At 51.1% G+C, this 23,321-nt stretch overlaps 1 protein-coding gene across 9 annotated transcripts in view; it reads right to left on the reverse strand.

The window, feature by feature from the left end:
• The window catches only part of PKNOX2 (PBX/knotted 1 homeobox 2), a 298,210-nt gene that overhangs the window by 8,703 nt on the left and 266,186 nt on the right, over nucleotides 1–23,321 (reverse strand). For 8 of the 9 annotated variants that reach the window (XM_086385524.1, XM_086385522.1, XM_086385523.1 and 5 more), the window contains 3 exons: nucleotides 14,611–14,740; nucleotides 14,064–14,161; nucleotides 13,117–13,236 (listed from right to left, as the gene is read on the reverse strand). The exons of the other annotated variant lie outside the window; for it this stretch is intronic. In XM_086385524.1, the coding sequence (XP_086241650.1) occupies nucleotides 13,117–13,236; nucleotides 14,064–14,161; nucleotides 14,611–14,740 (348 nt within the window). The remainder of the gene's footprint in view (nucleotides 1–13,116; nucleotides 13,237–14,063; nucleotides 14,162–14,610; nucleotides 14,741–23,321) is intronic. 9 annotated transcript variants of the gene reach the window in all.

Consider the following 23,321-nt stretch of genomic DNA (forward strand, 5'->3'; position numbering starts at 1 on the left):
AGCTGAAGGCATTTTTCGGTTTGAACTACGTGTCCCCCCTAGGGTCCTGGGTCTGAAAGCAGCTCACCCAGGCTGGTACGTGGGCCCTTGGCCACTTCTCTCACTCAGAGCCCACCCAGTAGGGAGCACCCACCTCCTCACCCAGGCAGACAAGTGGGAGGCTGGCCAGATCCCTGAGGGACACAGTGCATTGGAAGCAGCAGCCTGCAGGTGTGAGATGGAGCTGCGGCTGGAGCCGAGCTTGAAGCTGCTATCCTGGCCTGCTTTCCCACACTGGGGTCAGCCACACCCTCCTTCCCTTCCTGCTCCTGACCAGCTGTGTGCATGTAGCCTGCTGTGGCTACAAAACTTCTTAATCTGGCCACTGCTCTAGCAGGGCCAGAAACCAGCCAGAGGGAGGCAGCTGGGATGGTGAGGGGCCCTGAAACAGCCACACTGCATCACACAGAAGATGCCACTGATGGCAAGGCACACCCTGACCTCAGAGACGCTAAAGTGGGAGGGACGAGCAGTTTAGAATGGAGAGGGGTACAGAAGGTACCCAGGGGCCCTGCCTTTCCTGCCAGAGCTGTCCTGGCTCAGACGTCCCACTTTTCCATTCCTTTCTCTTTTCCACTCACCTCCCCGCTTACAATTGTGCACACGCAGAAAAGCACGGGGCCTTCCCAGGTGGCTCAGTGGTAAAGAACCCGCCTGCCGATGCAGGAGACAAGAGATGCGGGTTCAATCCTTGGGTTGGGAAGATCCCCTGGAGGAGGAGATGGCAACCCTGCTCCAGTATTCTTGTCTGAAAAATTTCATGGACAGAGGTGCCTGGTGGGTTACAGTTCATGGGATTGCAAAGAGTCAGACATGACTGAGCGACTGAACACGCAGGAAATCACAGAGAACTAAAATCCATAGCTTGGTGTCACCAACACCCATGTGACCACCACCTAGGTCAACAAAATAGATTTCTACTGTTGGCCCAGAAGCCCCTTTTCTGTCCCCTGCCAATCACAACTTCCAAAGATATCCTCCCCTAAGGTAATCTGATGCTCCTTGTAATTCCTTTTTTTTTTTTTTTTGCTTTTCTTTATACTTGTACAATCTATGTTACATTCTTAATCAATATGGTTTAGTTTTGCTTGATTTTTGGACCCTATATAAATGCAATCATAGAGCATGCAGTATTTCACTCCATAGTATAGTTGGGAGATCCATCCATGGTTGTTCTATGTAACAATCACCTTCATGTTCATTGCTATATAGTTCTTCATTGTAATAATCTACCACCTTCCTGCTCTTCATTTGTTCCTCCAGTCACTAAGTTGTGTCCAACTCTTTGCGGCCCCATGGACTATAGCCTGCCAGGCTCCTCTGTCCATGGAATTCTCCAGGCAAGAATACTGGAGTGAGTTGCCATTTCTTTCTTCAGGGGATCTCCCTGATCCAGGGATTGAATGCTCACCTCCTGCATTGGCAGGCGGATTCTTAACCACTGAGCCACCTGGGAAGCCCTTCCTGCTCTTCACCCTTCCCCCGGTTTCTATTTCAATCAGTCCTCCACAGAGTAGTAAAATTTTGGTCCTTAACCTGCCCCCAACCCCTTAAATCCATTTGGAACATGCCCTCCACTGCCATGAGGTCTGAGCCCCACCCTATCCAGAATTCCACACACTACAAGGATGGTCTGTTTTTCACCCCAACCAGACAGGCTGCAAGTTTTGAGAAAAGGGTCCACACTGTTCTTTTCGCCCCCACCTCACTGGCGCAGAGGAAAATGCCAGGTTTGTGCCAAGTGTTCAATACGTCTTCATTGAATGACCATAGGATCCTGGAGGGTAAGTGGTACTTGTCATCATTCCCTTTGTGCGTGTCTGTGGGTGTGAAAATGAGTAGGAAGGTGGTGGGGGGCATCAGTGATTCAGGCTCCCCGGGCCACCTGCTTATTAACAGTGCTGTTCTCACAACCAATGGTTTCAAACATATTTGTGGGGGGATGAGAAGGAGAAGGGGGTCCTTAGGAGTCGACTACTTCTCTAGAAGGGTCTCGGAGGCAGCATGGTAGCAGTAGGCAAGGACAAATAAGAAGGCCTCTAGGGACTTCCCTAGAGGTACAGTGCAGGGGGCCCGGGTTGGATCCCGGGTCAGGGAACTAGATCCCGCAAGCCCCAAGAGTCTGTGTGCCACACTAAAGATCCTGCATGCCGCAGCTAAGATCTGGTGCACCCCAAAGAAGAAGAACGGGGCTCTAGAATCAGACTGCCCGGCTTTGAACCCTGGTCTCTCACCAGCTCAAGACCCTGGGCTCTCGTGTCAGCTTCTCCTTCTGTAAAGCGGGGAGAGCAAATACACCTTCCAAAGGTTGTTTCATAACAATCAGTGTGTTAATATTTGAAAGGTGCTTAGAAGGGTGCCTGGAACACTCCATGATGCTGCTGTTTAGTCTCTAAGTCACGTCTGACGCTTTCTGACCCCTTGAACTGTAGCCCGCCAAGATCCTCTGTCTATGCGATTTCCCAGGCAAAGATACTGGAGCGGGTTGCCATTTTTCCCTCCAGGGGATCTTCCCGACTCAAGGATCGAACCCAAGTCTCCTGTTTGACAAGTGGATTCTTTACCACTGAGCCTCCTGGGAAGCCTAGCGCGCTCCATGAGTGTTTGTTAAGTAAATCAGTAACATAAAATAAACCTGCTGCTCAGCGCAAGTGGCTCTCTCTCTGGGAAAGCCACAGCTTGTTTTTCTGAGGGCAAGACCCCCAGCAGCCCCTGTGTGCATGTACAAATGTGCTTTCCTTTCAAATAGGTTTATTCACCAGCCCCTGGGTGTATATGATGGGGCATTTTCTGCTAACCTGCCTTCAGGCTCCTTGGGGGATGCTGTGGAGGTGTAAATCTCCCCTGGCCATTTTCAGGTGGAATCTTTATTTTATTTTTTAGTGTTTGGCAGCGCTGTGGCAAGTGAGATCTTAGTTCCCCAACCAAGGAATTCTCTGTTGAACTCATCTGCCTCCCTATTGTCCAACCAGAGAGAAGAGACTGTCTTCCAGAGCCACACAGGGTCCGAAGCACCTGCCCTCGCCTCCTAACAGGGCTCACCGCCACTTCCTGGAAGTAGACAGCTTTTTGGAGAACTCTGAGCACTTACAGAGCATAGAGCACCCTGTGAGAGTACTTGACATGTATTCTGATTGAATTCTCAACGCATCTATGAAGTAGGCATCATTATTCCCATTTTACGCACAAGAAAACTCAGCTCAGAGGGTGAGAAACTGGCTCCAGTTTACACAAGGGGTATGAGGCAGAATCAGGACCCACACTCCCTGTATTTTTTTTTTTTCTGCTGCCTCGGGTCGTCGTTGCTGCAGGCTTTCTCTAGTTGCCACGAGCGGGGCTGCTCTCTAGTTGCCGTGCAAGGGCTTCTCACTGCGGCGGCATCTCTAGTTGCCGAGCAGAAGCTCTAGGTGCGTGGGATTCATTAACTGCAGCACACAGGCTCAGCAGTTGTGGCTCTTGGGCTCAGTCGCCCTGTAGCGTGTGGAATCTCCCCGGACCAAGGACTGAGCCCATATTTCCTGCATCGGCAGGCAGATACTTAACCTCTGGACCACCAGGGACATCCAACCCCCTGCATCTTTTTTTTTTTCCTCCTGTATCTTTAACCATGTCCACTTCACCTGTGTCAGCCACTGCGTTTTTTAACATATTATTGATCTTCACCATGCATATGTATTATCGCCTTCACTTTATGAAAAGGAAACTGACATGAGAGAAGTTAATTGACTCATTCAAGGTCATATAGTAAGTAAAAAATGGGGCAGAGCTCAACCTCAGGTCTGTCTGCACAGGCTGTCCCAAAGGTCTCACAGACCAACAATCTCCAGCCCTCAGCCCTCAGCCCTTGTTGTGTGACTTGCTTCCTGTAGGAGCCATCTGAACAGATATGTTCCCATCCTGGCTGCCCTTCCTTGGACATGACTTGTCAAAGGACCTTTTGGAATCTGATGCCCAGTCCTGGATACACTATGCTGGACATGTCTGACCAGGAAGATGGGCAAACCCCCTCCCCTCTATTGAGTTGCCAACGCCCTGCAAGTGTGTTTGTGTGAGAGCACTGGGTTACATCATGGGGTGACCATTCGTAGGATGTGTATGATTTATCCCCTCAATTAAATGACCAGTCCTAGGAGTGCTGAAATCATCTCTCTCACCTGAAGGTCAGGTGTTAGTGGACAGAGGTATTATTTGGAACTTAGATCACCTTTCTCCATAGAAACAAGTTTTTTTAAATAGGTAGTTTTCTGGGCTAGCCTTAAAGACCGATTTGGTTGAAGATCTGTGTTCTGGTGGAGAGAAGCCCCCAGGATTCAGGAAGAAAAAATGAGAGATCTTCCTCTGCTTTCAGGGAACAGAACTAGACCCAGGTAAATGCTGAGTCTGGTGAGCATAGACTTCCTCAGCCTTTCCCTTTTTGTGCTCCATTGACTCTTCCCAGTCCCTCCTGTGACAAATCCCTGGATCCTTATGCTATCCTCCCGTCTGCTTCCTGAATCGGAGGCTTCCAGCCTTTAGGACTTTACGGTCAAATCCCCTGCAGTGATGTTCATGATGATGAAGATAAAGCTTTCATCAGATTCTCAAAAGGGTCAGGAGAGGTTGAAGACAATTGCTAGGAGCCTTTCCTCTGGCACCCCATTCTGGCCTACCTCCTCAAAATGCTGTGCTTACAGATGCTCTGATCTTCATCTTCCACCACGAATAAACACTGGCACTCTTTGCCTGAAACTGATCCTAGTGGAGTGGGTGTAGAAAACCAAGCTTTTGGACTAATTCATACCTAAGCTATGAAGGAGTGATGACCTCACCGTGGGCATTCTGACAGGGATAGGATAATTTTAAATGAGTGAGATTTCAGATAAGGTGATGAAATTAAAGGAAAAGTAATAGATAATATATGCTGGAGCAAGAATGGTGCAGTCTCCCTAAACTATTTTCTTGCTTTTCCATGTTTTTTTACTCCAGTTTCCCTAGAAGTATCAAGTTTTCTCTCTGAGGTTTCCAAGGCAGAGCAGATCACGGGGACTTTCAGAGGTATTTGTAGCAGGTATTTGTAGCAGCAGCTGTGTCTGTTTCAGGACAAAGGACCTCCGCATCCATCATCTTATTCTATCCTCGCAATAGCACTATGAGCTGGATATTGTGGCTCCCATTTCACAGCAGAGGAAACTGAGGCTTGATGAGGCCCAGCAATTCACTGCAGTTCTGCTGGCTAGGCACAGAGGGCGTGTGCGCGTGCGTGCACGCTCAGTCATGTCCGACTCTCTGTGACCCTGTGAACTGGAGCCGGCCAGGCTCCTCTGTCCATGGGGTTTCCCAGGCAAGAATACTGGAGTGGGTTGCCACTTCCTTCCTCAGAGGATCTTCCCTGACCCAGGGATTGAACCCAGGTCTCCTGCTTGACAGGCCGACCACTAAGCCACCTGGTAAAATTCTTTACCACTGAGGGGTCAGTGAGACTTATATCCAGATCTTGTCTCCAAGTACCATGCCTTTTGCATAAACTATCTCTATCTGCTGCGTAGGTGGGTGTCTGATAGGGGTAGATGCCCTCTTCCTTTAGACTTAATGCTACGCTAGGCACAGGGAAGCAGGCAAGGATGTTTGCTGAGTGATTGAAGGCAACACTGATGTGCAGAGGCAACCAGCTGACTCTCTCCTTCACAAGCCCTCCTTGGCCGGGAGCCTGCATGCAGGACACATGCTGTACCTGGGTGACTTCCAGCAGGGATGAGCCCAGCATGTGAGGCTCCAGCCCTGTGGGTGAGAACAGCTGGGAACCGGACAAAGAGTCTCAGAGACAAGAATCATGAGGTATACGTGTGTAGCAGTATCAGTCAAAGCCAAGAAGGTGAAACCCAAATGTTCATAAAGTGATGAATGGATAAACAAACTGTGGTCTCTCTAACACAATGGAATATTCATACACAGAAATGAAGCACTGCCATGTATTACAAGAGGGTAAACCCTGAAAACATCATGCTAAGTGAAAGAAGCCAGTCACAAAAGATTCCATATCATACAATTCCACTCACGTGAAATTTCCAAAATCAGCAAACCCCTCAAGACAGAAAGTAGACCACTGGCTTCTAGGGGTGGGCAAGTGATGGCTAAAGGGTACAGGGTTTCTTTCCAGGGTGATGAAATGTTCTGGAATTAGATAGTGGTGATGATTACACAAGTTTGTAAATACACCTAAGGCCTCTGAACTGTATAGCTAAAAAGAGTGGATTTTATGGTATGTGAATTACACTTCAATACCCAAAGAATCAAGCGGAGAAGGCCCTTGGTTTTGTGCACTCAGTCTGTGTGACAGCAGCCAAGTGTATCTGACGGCCCTGGAGCAAGGTCGTCAGCTCCGTGGGGTGGGGGCGAGGTGGCAGCAAGCAGAGTGCAACCCTGGTGAGACGTAGGTCTGGCTGGTGGATGCGATGGAGGCCGGAGGAAGAGGAACGGATGAGATAGTCAGGCAGCCTCACTGTATCTGAAAACGAGGGCCGGGCTATCAAACCCCACACCTGTCCCAGGATGGGGCTCTGTGCCTCGACTCGGGGTTGGGGTCCCCTTGCACTTTACCTAGATTTTGTGTGGGAGCCAAGAGATGCTGCTGTTTCTTGAGCCAGTGGAGAGGCGGTACATCCTAGTGGGAAGAAATTAGAGCCACACGGACCTGGTTTCAAGTCTGGTTACCCTTTCGGAGCCTAGTTTTGTAATTGGTAAAACAAGGATGGTAGCAGTACTCCCTCCTAGGCTGACTGGGCAGGTGAAATGAGACGATGCAGAAAGAAGCTTAGCCCGCACCCGGCAAGCCGCAGAGGCTACTGGAGTAGGGGGCTCCATTGGTGGTGGTGGGGCCACTAGGGCTTGGTTTCCTCTCCAGGATCCCCCCATAGTGAAAACATTCTGTAAAGTGGCTCCTGTGCTTGGGTGGCAGCAGCAGGGAGCAGTCACATTTTTGATGGAAATGAGCAGAATCATACAGGCAGGATGGTGGGGGGAAGCTGTGATCTGGACCGGAGGGGATGAGGGCAGAAGTGGGGACAGGGGAGGCTGGGAAGAGCAGCAACCCTCCCCTCCACAGAGGGGACCCTCTACCAGGGTTTCCCACCCAATCTGGATTTGCAATGAAATGATCGCTTCCAGCAGGAATTTAGCTGCTTTCAGCCAGAATGCAATAGCAAGAAAATCTCACTGGAGCAAGGAACTAATGGATGAAACCATCCCAATCTCACAGTAGCCTAAGAGCAAAAAGGCTCGGGGGTTGAGCCTCTATCTCAGGAGCACGCTGTCATCTGAACACATTTCCGGAGCTGCAAGTGCCATGGGACAGTGGAAAAGACAAGAAGTCTCTGACACAGGGCGAAAGGATGAAAGAATACTAACTTCTGCCTGAAGGAAAGAAGACAACAGAGAACCAGCACCCACAGAAGAAGTTCTGAGAGTTGGTATCTGTTAAACAAGTCTGCATATTATACCGTGCTCTCCCCTCCTGCTGTCAGCCATTAGAACTGCTGTCTACATCCTGAAAGCTTAGGAGGAATAGCTTACTTTGTAGAATGTTCATTAGTCAATTTATCTGCTTATCAGGAAGACAGCAGTTCTGCATTGACTAGTTTATGCTACTTCTGTGTGTTACTGTAATTATGGAACTTAATTAACTATTCTGTAAACCATGAAATATGAGTGCAAAAAAGCAAGAGTTGTTGCTAAGAAAACCAAGTGGAGTGCTTTGGAAGACTCCAGAGTCAAATTCGCTTAAAAGTGAGATCAGGTAAGACAAGTGAAAGAAACTGGGATATACAGAAAAAACCTAAAAAGATCCTACAGCCAGATTACTTCCCCAAAGCCAAGGTGCTTATTCCATTTTAAATAAAAATGAAATTTATAGATGCTATATATAGGAGAAATATGTGCAAGTAAAAATGACAAACTTCAATGAGAAAATGACCTTGTTCCTGTATCAAAACATTAGCAAACAAATATACATCTTTTAAATCCAGATAAAATGTATCTTTCTTCGCCTTGCTTGCATGTGCGCCCAGTCATGTCTGACTCTTGGCGACCCCATGGACTGTACCTCGCCAGGCTCCTGTGTCCACGGGATTTCCCAGGCAGGAATCCTAGGGCAGGTTGCCATTTCCTACTCCGGGGGATCTTCCCAACCCAGGGATTGAACCCACATCTCCTGCGTCTTCCTACATTGACAGGTGAATTCTTCACCACTGAGTCACGTGGGAAGCCCACAGTGGAATACGGCTTAGCCATAAAGATGAAATAATGCCATTTGTAGCAGCATGGACCTAGAGATTACCATACTGATAAAGTAAGTCAGAGAGAGGCAAATACCACGGGATATCATTTATGCATGGAATCTAAAATAGGACACAAATGAACTTATCTACAAAACAGAAAGAGACTCACAGGCAGAGAGGACAGATCTGTGGTTGCCAAGGGGACGTGGGGGTGCGGGAGGGGTGGGTTAGGAGTTTGGAATCAGCAAAGGCAAACTGTTATACTTAGAATGGATAAACAGCAAGGCCCCACTGTATGGCACAGGGAACTATATTCAATATCCTGTAAACCACGGTGGAAAAGAGTACGAAAAAGAACATATATACGTATAACTGAATCACTCTGTTGTACAGCAGAAATTAACAACATTGTAAATCAACTACACTTCAATAAAATAAAATAAAAATTAAAATGTATCTTTTTAATGGTTGTTCCTTTCTTCAACAAACTTTTCCAAATAACCAACCAACAAATTAGTTGCCTTGCACTGGATATGAGACCATCTACTGATACTGAGATCTGCCCTTATTCATACCTTTTCTATGCTTCCTTCCTAAAACTGAGCAGCTGCTGCTACTGCTAAGTCGCTTTAGTCGTGTCCGACTCTGTGCGACCCCATGGACTGCAGCCCACCAGGCTCCCCTGTCCCTGGGATTCTCCAGGCAAGAACACTGGAGTGGGTTGCCATTTCCTTTTCCAATGCAGGAAAGTGAAAAGTGAAAGTGAAGTTGCTCAGTCGTGTCCGACCCTCAGCAACCCCATGGACTGCAGCCCTCCAGGCTCCTCCGTCCATGGGATTTTCCAGGCAAGAGTACTGGAGTGGGGTGCCATCGCCTTCTCTGAACTAAGCAGCTACTGTGTGTCTAACACAACATTGCCACAGAGCAGTACTCGCCAACAACTATATAGAGTTGTTCCTCAAAGCAACAATGAAAACAAGAGTATGACTCAGAGTGGCCAAATGTCTGGGGAAAGCTTCAAGCCATGCACCCTCTTGCAAACTCATGAAGCCCTCTAGTACACTAAGGGTAAAGAAATAAGCTAAACTTCGGATAACCCAGATTTTCCTAAACCTATTTCATCGCACTACCCTTTCTTGGGAGCAACATCTATAATATCCTGTAAGACACACACTTGGGGATCAATCAGTGCTTTGGGGCCCATAGAAGAGGTTTCATATATGATCCCTATTGAGGAATTTACAACTGAGTCAGACATAAAACATGTAGACTGGACACACACATATACACACCGAACTGACAAGTAACAGAGTTAGTCAACGCATTCTTAGGATCAAGAGAGAATCAGTAGCTATCACGGATGAGAATGGATCAGTCAGCTACCTCTAAATAACTTTCACAAATGTTGAGTCTTAGCCTAAAAACTCTGCTCATGGTCCACTCTTCTAGAAAGTTTAAAGAGAACTCACATTTCTTAAGTGTGACTGTGTCAGGCATGGCTCTTATATATGTTATTTCATTTAATCTTCTCAACTGTGGGAAATGAGTTACTATCTCCTTTTTCAAGGAAATAGAATGCGTGCACAGCTAGTGGAAGGCCCTCAATTCACACCTCTGTCTGGCTGGCTTCAGAGCCTGTCTTCTTTTCACTGTGCCCTGTGACCAAGCGCTTTCACAGAGCCTGTCCTGAGCTGGTGTTTAGCGGGGGCTGTGTGTCTGCCTGTATCTGCAGAGCCAGCCTTGGGCCTGAAGAGGACAGCTTGTCATGCTGAGTTACTAGAGCCCAGACTTCTCCCGACCCTCTTCCTCCCCCTCATCCAGAAGTCCTGAGTTCTGACTTTAAAGGCCGAAGGGTCACTCCCTTGTCCTCTCTCCATGGCCTCTGCGGGGAGGACTTGCCAATGTCAAGTGCTTTATCAACAGTATCCACTCTGAGTGCACTCTGAGCTGCAGAGGGCCCGGGGTGGGTGACAACCTCACTCCCGCAGCTCAGCAGGTCCCCCCATCGTTCCAGGTCCTTCTGCAGCTCTAACCTGGGTCCTTCCTTCCCCTCTGCTTTGCTCAGCTGCTCTGCTGTCTCTCGCCTGTCTGGCTGGAGGTGGCAGTGGAGTGGAAGGCAAGGACCCTGAGCTATGGAAGGGGCTGGACAGGAAGGGGTGAGAGGCGGGACACTGACCTGAAGCCCAAGGTCAGAGGGCAGGCACAGCCAGGAGGGAGGGATGACCTTCTGCCTCAGGCTGAAGGCTTAACTCGGGGGGTGGGAGAGCTGCCATCTGGGGGTGGGAGGCAGCTGAGGTGATGGGAGGCAGTGGGGGTGCTGGCCTGGATGCTGGGCTCCTGGGCAGTGGGGCGGGGACTTGTCTTGCAGCCTCCTCTCCCTACTACACTTGCGTTTTCTCCCCTGAAAAGCGAGGTTGTAGATGTGTTCAGTCTTCAAAAATACACTGGGGGGTTGGGACAGGGGAGAGAAGTCAGCTAACACTTTTTAAGACCCAGGACGTCAGGGCCTCCGCACTCATTTCATTCCTTTGTCATGATCTCCACAAGAGATGAGTGTGGCCAGACCTCAGAGAATTGAGGGAAAGCCTAGATACGGAGCCATACTTGGTTGTCTCAAAAGCCCACACGTTCCCAGCATTCCCACTGCCCTACAGTTACACATTCTCACAGCATGACACAGGGGGCGCCTGCTATGGCCGGGGAGGTTGCCTGGGTGCTGCAAACCTGGGTGTCACAGGTCAGCACAGACACAAAACCTCCCCTACTGAAGCCCTCTTCTGGGGTCGGGGGCAGGGCTGGAGCTCAGCACAGACACCAGGGTCTTAGGGCCACCACAGCCCTCTGCTCTCTGCCCGCGTGGAAGAGAGACCAGGCAGGGGACCTGGGCACCTCCACCATGAGCTCCAGATCCTGAGTTAGAGGAAGAGGCTGGCCCTGGCTCCCTGGCTTCTTCACTAGGCTCTGGGCGTCTCTCCATCCTCCTCTCCTCACCTTAACCTTCAGCCTTCCAGCTCCTTCTCTCTAAATTTGGTTATCGTCTGTGCCCAAGGGGCTGCTTTCAAAATGGGCTTCCTCAGCAAAGTACTGGGGCGGCCCTACGTCCCCAGAGTCTGGGCAGGGTGTGGATCTGGTGGTGGATGCAGAGCTCCAGCCGCATCCAGCATCCCAGAGCGATGCTGGCTGTCTGCTGGGTGGGCAGACCCCCTGCTTCCGGGACAGAGATCCTCAGTTTAGTTCAGTTCAGTCACTTAGTCGTGTCCGACCCTTTGCAACCCCATGAACTGCAGCACGCCAGGCCTCCCTGTCCATCACCAACTCCTGGAGTTTACCCAAACCCATGTCCATTGAATCGGTGATGCCATCCAACCATCTCATCCTCTGTCGTCCCCTTCTCCTCCTGCCCTCAATCTTTCCCAGCACCAGGGTCTTTTCAAATGAGTCAGCTCTTCATATCAAGTGGCCAAAGATCCCCAAACCCTGGGCCTGGGCTCCATGGCTTTTGGAGGCTCTCCCATTTCAAACAAAGGGCTGATGATTAATTAATTAGTTCCCAAGATCCACTGACTTTCTCTCCTCTCTGAACAAAGAGCCTCCCTAACTCCTGGTTCTTCTCCACACTTTGCCAGCCAATATGCCTACAACCCTAAGCCTGGTATTTATCTTCTGTCTGTGTGTCTATCACTTCCATGCCAGGCCAAGAGCTTGCAGACCACTGGGAGCCTGCCTGTGCTTGAAGATTCTGCCTCCCCATCCCAGACACACACACACACACACACACACACACACTCAGCCCAGACAGAGTCACCAGCTTTATTGCTCCAACCCTTGAATGATGCAAGAAGGTCACAGTTTTGAAGTCACTCCTGATACTCAACCTAAGGCCTATCTGTTGCAACTTACCGTGCACACAAACACAACCACCATCCTGCTAGGTGCACACGGCAGGTTTTTTATAAACCCACGCCCCCCACAGTGGAAGTTCAGAGTCCTAACCACTGGGCCACCAGGGAAGCCCCTATAAACGTTACTCTTTTTTTTTTTAGTGAAAAAAAATTTTGGCTGTCCCACGGCCTGTGGGATTAGTTCCCCGATCAAAGATTGAACCCAAGCCACCTGCCTTGGAAGTGCGGTGCCTTAACCACTGGGCCATCAGAGAAGTCCCCCATAAATGTTACTATTAAACCTCAGGCTGCATCATCATCTCATGAAAGAGACCCAAGGAAACAACTGCTCACTGCATCTCTGAGCTGAGCTGGCTATCTGATGCTAGGATTTCAGCCTGGGCTGGCTGCCCACCTCGGGGTAGGGGTGGGCTTAACCACAGCTTGCCAGTTCACGCTTCTTCTGGCTGCTCTGATCAGAAGGAAAGGGATGCACACCCTCTGCTCCCTCCCCGAGCACCAAGGACTCAGGAAACAGAAGGGTTCTGGTGGAGAATCAGCATTTTCTTCCACGGGAGAGGACAGGGGTGAGCGTGGCTGCTGCATGAGCAGTAACCACAGCCCCGCTCCCACAGAATCCCACTCTGTTCATGAAACAACACTGCCCACTTGCCCACAACTTTACGCTCTTCAGAACGTGTCCATCCCCGTTACCTCATGGACGTCATATTCTTTTGAGGCAGTAGCCACAAGCACTGGAGGAATCTCCAGCTTTAGGTCCCATTTAAGCCTCCCTCTACCCTGGCCTCTGGAAGATGGTATCCCTACAAGAGAGCCTCTCTCTGAGGCCACGCCCTCTGAAGATGTGGGAATCACGGGCCGGTGTCCCAGGGCTTACTCATACCCCACACTGCAACTCCACACCCCATCACACACACACTCACCATGAGATGCTGGAAGAGCCAAGAACGCATTATATTGGTGGCATGCTTGGGCAAGACTCCTCGTTTGTTCTTGGACTTCTTATCCTCATTGTCCAGGAGGGAGGTGAGGTCAAGGTTAACCTTCAGGGCACGTGGAGAAAAAATCAGCATCAGCAGCCTGGCGGGCCAGCAGCTAGGGACCTGTTGCCATAGAGACGGCAGGCTCTCGCTGCCAATCCCCTATCCCAACTCATTCTGAGGGTCCGGGGGAGGTCACCTTTCCTGTCATCTGGCACCAACCCCTCAGAGAATGGGAGAAGGGAAGAAGAATAGAGAAAGAGGAGAAGGAGGAAGAGGGGAGGAGAGGTAGGGGATGAGAGAGGAAACAGAGGAAACAGGCTCATGCAGAAGGTATAGGAGAGAGAGGTTAGCCATAAACCATCCAATGGTCGTTAGCATTTCTGGGGTACGTGATCTTTTTTGGAGGGTTTTCCTATCAGTTACCATGGTCAGCCCTCACATCAGCTCTGTAGGCTGGTGGGGCCATGGGCAGCTGATGTGAGTCCCTCTTCTATGGAGAGGAACTCGGAGGCTCAGAGGGCTCAGCTGACCTATCCAAGATGGCGGAGCCAATGTCCGCCCTCCAGCCTCTGCCTTCAGATCTTCCCATCCCAGCCTGGCCTCTGTGTGTGCCCTCTACCCCACTGAGCTACAGACTGGCTCAGAGTGCAGAGCAGGAGGAGGAAGTGTAGGATCCCTCCATGTGACCCCGAGATCTCAGGAGCTGGTAGAACCTTTCCAATGCCCACCTTCTTGCCCGTCAGGTGGGGGTGATGATACCTCTCTGGGGAATGATGAGAGGCGAGGGAGCTAGTGGTGGAAAGCGCCTAGCAGACGGCGATTGGGCACGGAGCCCTCCCCCACGCCATGCACATATGCACACACCTGCACTGCACACACACACTCACCTGTGTGTTCTGGATCTGGATGGCTCCCTGGGGGATTGCCTGGGTGACCACCTGACCCTGGGAGGTTACCATGGTAACCGGCTGGTATAAGGCTCCACCTGAGGAGACAACCAGTTTTGGGGTCCCCTGCCATAGGGATGGGTAGGAGTGAGGGCAAGCAGGGCTCCCAATCCACTTGGCACTCACGTGTAAACACTCTCTACTCTGGAGGCCTTCAGCCCCTGTGGGGAAGGGGTGGGAGGGGATGGGGTGCAGAGAACAGAGTCTCTGTGTGTGTTTGCGGGGGCGAAGGGTCTTTGGGTGGGGCTCATGAGACTCCGACCCAAATTTGTTGCAAACCACCATCGTCAGGTCTTGCTAATGATCTGTAAGCTTATGGAACACTTTAGGCAAGAAACTCAGCTGGGAGCCCCTCCCTTGGCAGGGGGCACCGCCTCCCACATCCTAGGACACTTTGTTCAGTGTCTTGCCCCCCACCAACCCTGGAATTCCCTCAGGGCCACCCACTCTCCTCCCAGGGGTGTTCCCCAGGATCCCCTGCACAGACCTGACACCACTTGTGAGTTGACGGTTGTCATGGCGATGTTGCCCTGCTGGAGCGCTGAGGCTGGGACCACAATCCCCTGGGGGTTATTGGAGACTCCAGACATGGAATTGGGGGAATTCTGCAGGAGGTCCTGGCAGCAAGGGAGGCGTGGTTTGTGACAGTGTCACTAAGGGCTTAGCTGCCACAACCCCAAATTCCTCCTCTTCCCTCCCGCTTCCTGCCTTCCCGCCTCCCGCCTCCTGCTCCTCCCAGACCCAAATCCAAAAGGCATTCTCCCTAGAAAATGTGAATAAGCAGGTTCAACTTTACAAACAACTAACCGACAAGAGTCATCTGCTGACCTATTCCATTCCCCTGTGAACTTGAGACAGAAATTATCCCCCACACCAGTGGTGCCCACCTTGGCTTCACCGTGGAAGCTCCAGTATTGATGCCTGGGTTCCATTCCCAGACATTCTAACTTAATTGGTCAGGGGTGTGGCCAGGGCTCTGTGGGGAAAGTGCATGTTGAAAGCTCCAGGTGACTCGGATGTGAAGCCAGGGCTGGGAACCAGGCTTTACCTGCTTAGCGCATACTCATCCTTCACCCTCAGCTATCCCCAGAAGCCTCCTGCCACCGAGGGCCTTGCTGCTCAGCACCCGTATCACAGCGTTTATGACACAAAGCTCCCCACAAAGCAGCCGCCAACGTACTATCTGTACTTAGTTCAGATCTGCCGTATCGTGGCTACTAAAATATTTGCTAAATAATAATAAAGATAGCCCCCTGTCCTCTTCATCACCCGTCTTCCAGGGCATCCCATAGGAGTGTCCCCTCAGCTGGGGGCACATTTCATCAGCTCCCCCCCTCCTTAGGTCCCCAACCTAAGCCCCCTGAGGAGGCTCACTCCCCAGGCTGTCACCTGCGGGCCCCTTTCCTGCAGACAATCCAAAGCAGCTAAGGGGCCTTTTTTTTTTTTCTGGCACACTCATCATTGCCACCTAAGAGCTGGGCAGAGAGTGCTTGGACTCTGATGTAGGTGGACAGGAAGCAGGCTCAGCTGAAAGCCTCCAGGAAGGGGCAGTGAGGCCTCCCTCCTTGGTCACCGGGCGCTCTGCTCTGCTAGGGAGGGTTTGTGAGGAAGGAATTGAGTGTGAGGGTTGGGGTCTCTAGGTTTCGTTTGGAGAAAGCAAGGCAGGCATGAATGGTGGAAAGTAAGTGAGCCTGAAAAGACCCACTGGGGTCGCTGAGCACCCCCCAACCACAGTTCTTCCTGTGAAGACAAGACTTACACTGGGTAACCTGCTGGCTAGGATGGTCATTCCCATGGTGAAAGCCTGGAATCACAGGCCTGAAGCTTTTAGGATTTAGACAGGAAAATGGTTAAGAAAATGGACAGCAAGGTGATCAAGCCAGTCCATCCTAAAGGAAATCAACCCTGAATATTCATTGGAAGGACTGATGCTGAAGCTGAAGCTCCAATATTTTGGCCATCTGATGCGAAGAGCCAACTCATTAGAAAAGACCCTGATGCTGGGAAAGATTAAAGGCAGAAGGAGAAGGGGGTGACAGAGGATGAGATGGTTGGATGGCATCATCGACTTAGTGGATAGGAGTGTGCGCAAACTCTGGGAGACAGTGAAGGACAGGGAAGCCTGACATGCTGCACGCAGTCCATGGAGTCGCAAAGAGTCAGACATGACTGAACATGCCATGGTTAAGAAAATCCGGGGGAAAAGAAAGCCCCCAGTTCCCTAGCTTTGGTTTAAGGACCGGATGAGCTTGGACCATCAGCTGCAGGAAGATCGAGAGCATGCAGCAAGAAGTGTGTGCCCGGAGCAAAACCTGGAGCCACTGCCTGCAAATCTGGAGCCACAGACCAAGAAGACACATCAGGGGCCAGGGGACAGCCGTGGCACGTCACTTCCCAGACCCTAGCTCTCAGGAGCTGGCTGAGCCTTGCAGGTGGAGGCAGTCGGTACAGACAGTTTCACTCGATTCAGCTGCTTACCCACCCTTGGCATCTTCTCCAGAACTGCCTTTTTTTACCCTCCTGGACTGTCCGGCCCAGGGCTGAGGAGATCAGGCTATAAATAAGCAGCCGTGGGACTGGAGTCTGGTTGCCCCTCCTCCACGCCCTCGCCTCCTATCTGGCTTCTGATGGGGCAGGGTGGGGAAGGAGGCCTTGCTTCCCCACTGGCTCACCTCTGCGGCTGTGACCTTGCTGAAGGGAGGAGGGGCCAGCTCCTGCCTCACTTTTTCCTTTCTGGGACCTGTGAGGGCCTCCCCGCCAGAGAGGTTTATTCTTTGACCAGGACTCTCAGCCTTTCCATTTGGACAGCTCAAGTGTAACACCATCTGAGCTGCAGAAATCTAGAAACTGGAAGGGCCCTTTTGCTGTTGCTGTTGCTAAGTCGCTTCAGTCGTGTCCGACTCTGTGTGACCCCATGGACTGCAGCCCACCAGGCTCCCCTGTCCCTGGGAGAAGGGCCCTTACAGCCTGAGTATTCCAGCTCCCTGGGGTACAAACGAGGAACTGAGGCTAAGAAACCCAAACCACTTGCTCAAGGTCCCCCAGGTGGGTAGCAACAACAAGGTTAGGCCACAGCCCTCCTTCACCCACAAACACTGCATCCCCACCCCAGGGCCAAGAACTAGGCGGCAAGGTGCTCCTGGAATCACAGGGGTTCAATGAATATGAGCAGGTGAGCAGATAAAAACAACCCAAACCCAGACATACAGAGGCGGCATGAGCACCCGAGGAAAGGACGGTAGATTAGGAATTAGCACGTCATGGCTCTTTGGTCCCATGGCAACCCACCCCAGTATTCTTGCCTGGAGAATCCCATGGACAGAGGAGACTGGCAGGCTACAGTCCATGGGGTTACAAAGAGTCAGACACGACTGAAACGACTTAGCACGCATGCACAGCCCTTCAGTAGGCTCTTTATTTATAAGATGTGTCTGGCCCTGTGTTCACACCCAGGAATCCTCGAAGCCTGACTCTTCAGCTTGAGTCTGTTCCAAACTTGAGCTCCCCTCGATCCAGCCTCCCAGCCAACCTTTCTCCCAGGGTGTAAACCAGTACTGAGATTATGAAAAGCTGGGACAAACTTGAAAATTAAAAAAAAAAAAAACTACTTATTTATTTTATTTGACTGTCAGGTGTTAGGTGTGGCCTGCAGTTGAGGCATGTGGGATTGAATTCCCTGACCAGGGATTGAACCCAGGCCCCTTGCACTGGGAACATGGAGTCTTGGTCGGATCACCAAGGAAGTCTCTGGAAGGTACATTTAATAGTTGAGGACAGCCACTCCATTGACACTCACCATAAAACTCATGGCAAATGACTTTTCAATGACCTCTGGTTTGGAACCATCCATGCCACGGTGCTCATCATTGAATAAGGATATTTGGGAATTTCCAACATAAAAAGTTGTTTCAGACCTTCTTCCATCCCAAAAATAAATCCAGCAAGGTTAGGAAAATATATGCAAAGCCAGTAAAATAAATACAAGATGTATGACTTGGGATTCAACCAGCACATCTTTACTAGCCAGAGGCAAGAGAGTGAGTTATCACTTGGATCTTCCCTGGCTTATTCACACTCTGACTGGTTCTCAGCCTTGTGGCTTGGTTAACCTCTGTGCCAGCTTACCCGGTTTGGGTAACTAAAGGCAATTTATTCTTTGCATCAGACCCTTCACTTTCCTACCCTCTCCTCCTACTCTGGGTCTTTGATGGGAGGTGCTAAGAGGCAGCTGAGTTACATCAGTAAAGGAATGAAACAGAGAACCTCCTGGGTGGAGACTGTGGTCAGGGGCCTGTGCTGACCACAGCTTAGCTGGGACAGAGAAGAAGCAAAATATTGGCATCTCTGGGGTCTAGGGAAGTGATATTCATCTCTTTGTTGGTGGTGTTGTTGTTGCTCAGTTGTATCCGACTCTTTGTGACCCCATGGAGTGTAGCCTGGCAGGCTCCTCGGTCTTCCACTGTCTCCCAGAGTCTGCTCAGAATCATGTCCATTAAGCAGGTGATGCTATCTAACCATCCCGTCCTCTGCTGCCCCCTTCTCCTTTTGCTGGCAGTCTCTGACATTTGTAAATACGAGCTGTTTCACAAACCTGCCTGAGTGCTGGAGTGTTTTTAAAGACACAGATTCTCAGGGCCATTAAATGAGACCATCAGCCATCTCGTGTTTCTTTTCTTTTCTTTTCTTTTTTTAGTTGTTGGCACGTGGGATCTAGTTCCCCGACCAGGGATTGAACCGAGGCTCCCTGCCTTGGGAGCACAGTCTTAGCTGCTGGACCACAAGGGAATCCTAGCAGTCTGTGTTTTTAAAAAACCCCTCTCAGATGGTCCCAAAGATCAGCTGGGACTGAACACCACATTTTTATTACACACACTGAGTATCAGAGAACATTCTCTCACTGCACTATTTCATCTTAACCTCACCACTACCTATGGGGTCAGCAGAGGAGAGAATTCCCAAATATCGTCGATTCTGTTCGCCTGAGGAGGAATCAAGGTCCTGAGAATGGAAGTGACATTCTTGAGTCACATAGCTCTTGAATCCGGGTCTTCCAGTCCCAAGTGTGGCACGGATGCTGCGGTGGGGAGATGAGCTTTGGAGCCAGTCAGCCAGGCTCCAAGGTAAGCATGGTGTCTGGCACATTTAGGCACCTAGTAAATCATTTCCCACTTCCTCTGGCTGAGGTCACTCCACTAGGGAACGGCACAGCCAGGGTTTAAAACCTGTCCTAGAAGTCGCAGAGCCTTGCGGGTTCCTTACTTAGCAACAGCAGAGGTTCACCCAGAGTTGCACACCTAGCCATGGTGGTCAGTGCCACGTGCCCTGTGCCAGCTTCCCTGCCCAAATGGTGTTCCTGGTCCAAGGCCAAGCCACAGAATCTGAAGCTGCAGCCTCTGTCCCAGACGAGCCCCGTGACTTGACTTCGCAGCTATTTCTGGTCCTGCCTTAGTCTCCAGCCTGCCAGAGCCTTGTCTCTATGGAGACAAAGGGACTGGGTCTCTGGGGACCACCTCCTGGTCTTTTCTGAAGGAGGAGCTACTATGGCAGCAGCAGGAGCCCCCTGGGGAGAAGACGTTGGCTAAGCACACAGTGTTATTATCTTCTTGACAGCTTCCTCCTGGGGCTCATCACACTCCGAACCAGGTGGATGCTACTCCATCTAGACCCAAACAGAGCTGTTTCCTGCCAGGCTCCTTGGCCCCATAAAGAGGTGAGGGGCACATGTGGTACTTTCAGTGACATCCCAATATCCGGGGTCTCACATCCCTTGAGTTGCCCAGGAACCAGGGGCTGAAAGCTGGTTATCCAGCCCAGGAGTTCTCTGCCGTGTTCAGGAGCATGGCAGGGGTGTCCCCAAGCCTCTGGAAACTGCCAGAAGCCTAGGAATCATGGGCATTCTTCCTGGCTTCTCTGCTGGAGCTGTTGCACTGGGTCTCTTACTTTCTAGTAGGGAATGGGCCAAAAAGCTGAAAGCTTAGAGTTTCCCAGGAAGGACATCCTTTAGGGCAGGGACCAGATGACCAAGAGGTCAGATGGAAACCAATGAGCTGGCCTCCACAGGCCTCATCTCTCTCCTGCTCCTTGTGTGCTGTTTCTCAGAGACACAGGCTGAAAGCCCCTCGGGGAGTGGGGCAGAGAGAGGCAGGAGAGCAGCTTACGACAGCTGAGAACTTGCACTCCTCGACACCGCCCATGGGCCAGCTGCCAGGCCCTTGGGCCCTGGGGCCATCGGTCATTCCTTCTGACCCACAGTGGTCACTGGGTGAGTTCTACTCCACATTTCATTTCTGGAACAAAAAAAGATGACTTGTTCAAAAGGAAGCCCTTTTGAACTACGAAAAAGTGAAGGGCTTCATGATTACTTTTAAAAGCAGAGGGTGGGGTTGGGGTTGGAAATAAGCTGGCATTGACTGTGAACTCTGACACTGTGGTCTGATGTCAGCCCAGGGGGAGGTATGTCAGCTCCTTGGACTGTCTTCCTTCACTGTTATTAAGGGGAGGGCTTGTGCTGCCTGGGAAGACTTAATTTCCACTCAAGGAAGAAATTCCTGGAACAAATTGTGATGGCAGGAAGAAATGAAGAGTGAAGGAAAGAACTGATTAGAGTTTTCCTTTAAGTTGTTTTGCAATAGCTGGAATTTTTTTTATCTTATTAGGATGCCTGCGAAACAGGGGAGTGAATTGGATGAACTCGCAAAGGCCCTTCCAGTTGGGGATTTTAGAAAAAAACACCACCACTCCCTGAGATGTATTGTGAGTGGGTGGAGGGTATGCGGGGGCGGGGCGGGGGGGGGGGGTGGGACAGCCAGAGCGGGCGGCCCCAGATGTCTGCCATCCACCCCCAGGCCACTAGGGGTCTCTGCTGATCCACCAGCCCAGACGTTTCTCCCAAAGCCTCCCCAGCCTCCTAGGAGGACCGGTTTGCGCCTATCTTGCCTGGGCTGGGGGTGGGGAGCCAGTTCTGAGAGCCTGGGTTCGGCTGGGAAGCTTGTCCTGACCCACTCGGGCATGCCCTTGGCCCATCCTCTCAACTCCTTTTTAACGCTTCCTGTTGGCTTGGCACACTGGGCACACAGCAGAAGGCATCTTTCTTATACATGTGTCTTTTCCCCTGTTTGGTTGCAGGGTTTTTCTTTTCTTTTTTTCTTTTAGGGAAACAGGGGTCTTTAAATTCCCCCAAGCTACCCAGCACAGCACTGGGTGCCTGATAGATGCTCGGTAGGTCGGCGGCCTGCCTGAGCTGAGGTCTGGACCTGCTGAGGAGGTTACCGTTGTCCCCAGGCACCCCATTCTTGGCAGTGTCCCTCCATTTCTGGCAAAGCCAGCGGGCTAAGAAGAGTCGGGTTCCCGAACCCAGGAAGCCAGTCACATGTAAACAAGCCACCTAACCCCGTTCCTCTTCCTCTCCTGGTGGGAGCTGACATCTCAAGGGAAAGGCACTTGGCCTGCAGGGACACGCAGCAGCTGCCGCTCTTAAGGAACCCTCCCTTGGAAGGAGGGAGCCGCTCTGGTTTCCGAGCCTGGTAGGGCGGCCTTCAGCAGGTCCTGGCCCCTGAGCTGGAGGGTGGGTGGGGTCATGGGGTGGGGGGCTAGGGACCCAGGAGGGACAGCCTTAACACCCATGGAGGAAGAAGGCAGTGGAACTCAGTGTCCTGTCACTTGGGTTGGGGGTGTCCCCTTTCCATCTCAGTAGTGACCCTGCAGAGTGGACCACCACTCCCACGCTCGGCCACGACGCAGAACTTCCAGGGGCTGGCCTGAGGTGTTGGCCCTCCACCCCCTTGGCTTCCTGCTAATCCTGGAAATGCAGACTCCCTGTGGGTCAATCGGCAAGTCCCCTTCCCCAGGCGGGGGTGCACTGATAATGCCCTTCCTGTATTTTTAGAGAGCAGCCCACCTGCGGAGTGACATCTGGTGGGCGAAGCCTGGTATCTCAGAACTCTGCTCTCTGTGGCCTATCCCCTCCCTACTTTCAATTAGCGAATCCAAATTCTTTCTTCTCCGCAATTGCTTTCTCACTTGCTCTCTCATCCCTGATTGACAACTAGACAGGGTCATGGCTCCCCACTAGGGGTCCAGGAACCCTGGTTCTCCTTCCTACACATCTCTGAAAAAGTAAAAGGACCTAGGAAATGAAAATGGACTCTGGAGGACTCCATCCCTGACTCTGTCGCTTATTAGGCATGGGGCCTTGAGCCTTAACTGCCCTGAGTTTCCCTTTCCTTGAGTATAAAGTGGAGAAAAGAATGTGCACTTTGCAGGCTGGTTGTGATGAGTGAGAGAATCTATGTCAAACACCCAGTACACACAGTGTCTGAGACCAGGGAGCTCAATAAACGTGGACGTTTTCTCCCTTTTCTCTGCCAGCTCTCCCTTGAGCAGCTCAAGAGGTAGCAACTTAGTTCGTTTATCTCCAATGCGTCTTCAAGCCTTAACCCATTGCCCACATTCTCACTGAAGAATGGAAGTCTTTGGCAGTTACGATGATCAGACTCAAGGCATAGCCCCCACAAATCTGGCTGCAAGATACTCCATTTGCAGTTAGAGATTGTGTTGCAGTGGTTTTTATGCCCTTGGAACAGAGCAGGCTCGGTAGATCCCTGAACAGATGCTTGAGGCATGAGTTTCCCCCTAAACCCTGGCCTCTTTGCTCCAGGGACTGTTCTTTCTGTTCCTCCCCTTCTCCAGACTTCTCTTTACACTGGGAACACTCACACCAAGAGCTCCTAGATTGTCTACTAACCGCTCTCCACTCACCTGAGTGAAAAGAAAAAGTGAAAATGAAAGCTTTAGTCACTTAGTCGTGTCTGACTCTTTGCAACTCCATGCACTATAGCCCACCAGGCTCCTCTGTCCATGGATTTTCCAGGCAAGAATACTGGAGTGGGTTGCCATTCCCTTCTCCAGGGGATTTTCCTGACCCAGGAATTGAACCTGGGGTCTCCTGCACTGCAGGCAGATTCATTACCATCTGAGCCACCAGGGAAACCCCAAGCCTAACTACCCCAAGCCCCTACTGACCCAAGCCTGCCTGAAATGCTCCCTCCCTCAGGAGGTCCTCCCAAAGCCAGTGAAGCTACAGCTTCTCCAATCACATTAGCTTTGGAAATTCTCCTGCACACCTATCTGATCCCTCCTGAGGTTGGCTCAGTCTGTCTCTGGGCCGGAACAGACCCTGGCCGTGAGGGTATACAGGTG

Source organism: Bos grunniens, chromosome 29 (genome assembly GCF_055505025.1).
Source record: "Bos grunniens cultivar Pamir isolate PY7600 chromosome 29, Bosgru_T2T1.0, whole genome shotgun sequence".
Taxonomy (NCBI): Eukaryota; Metazoa; Chordata; class Mammalia; order Artiodactyla; family Bovidae; genus Bos; species Bos grunniens.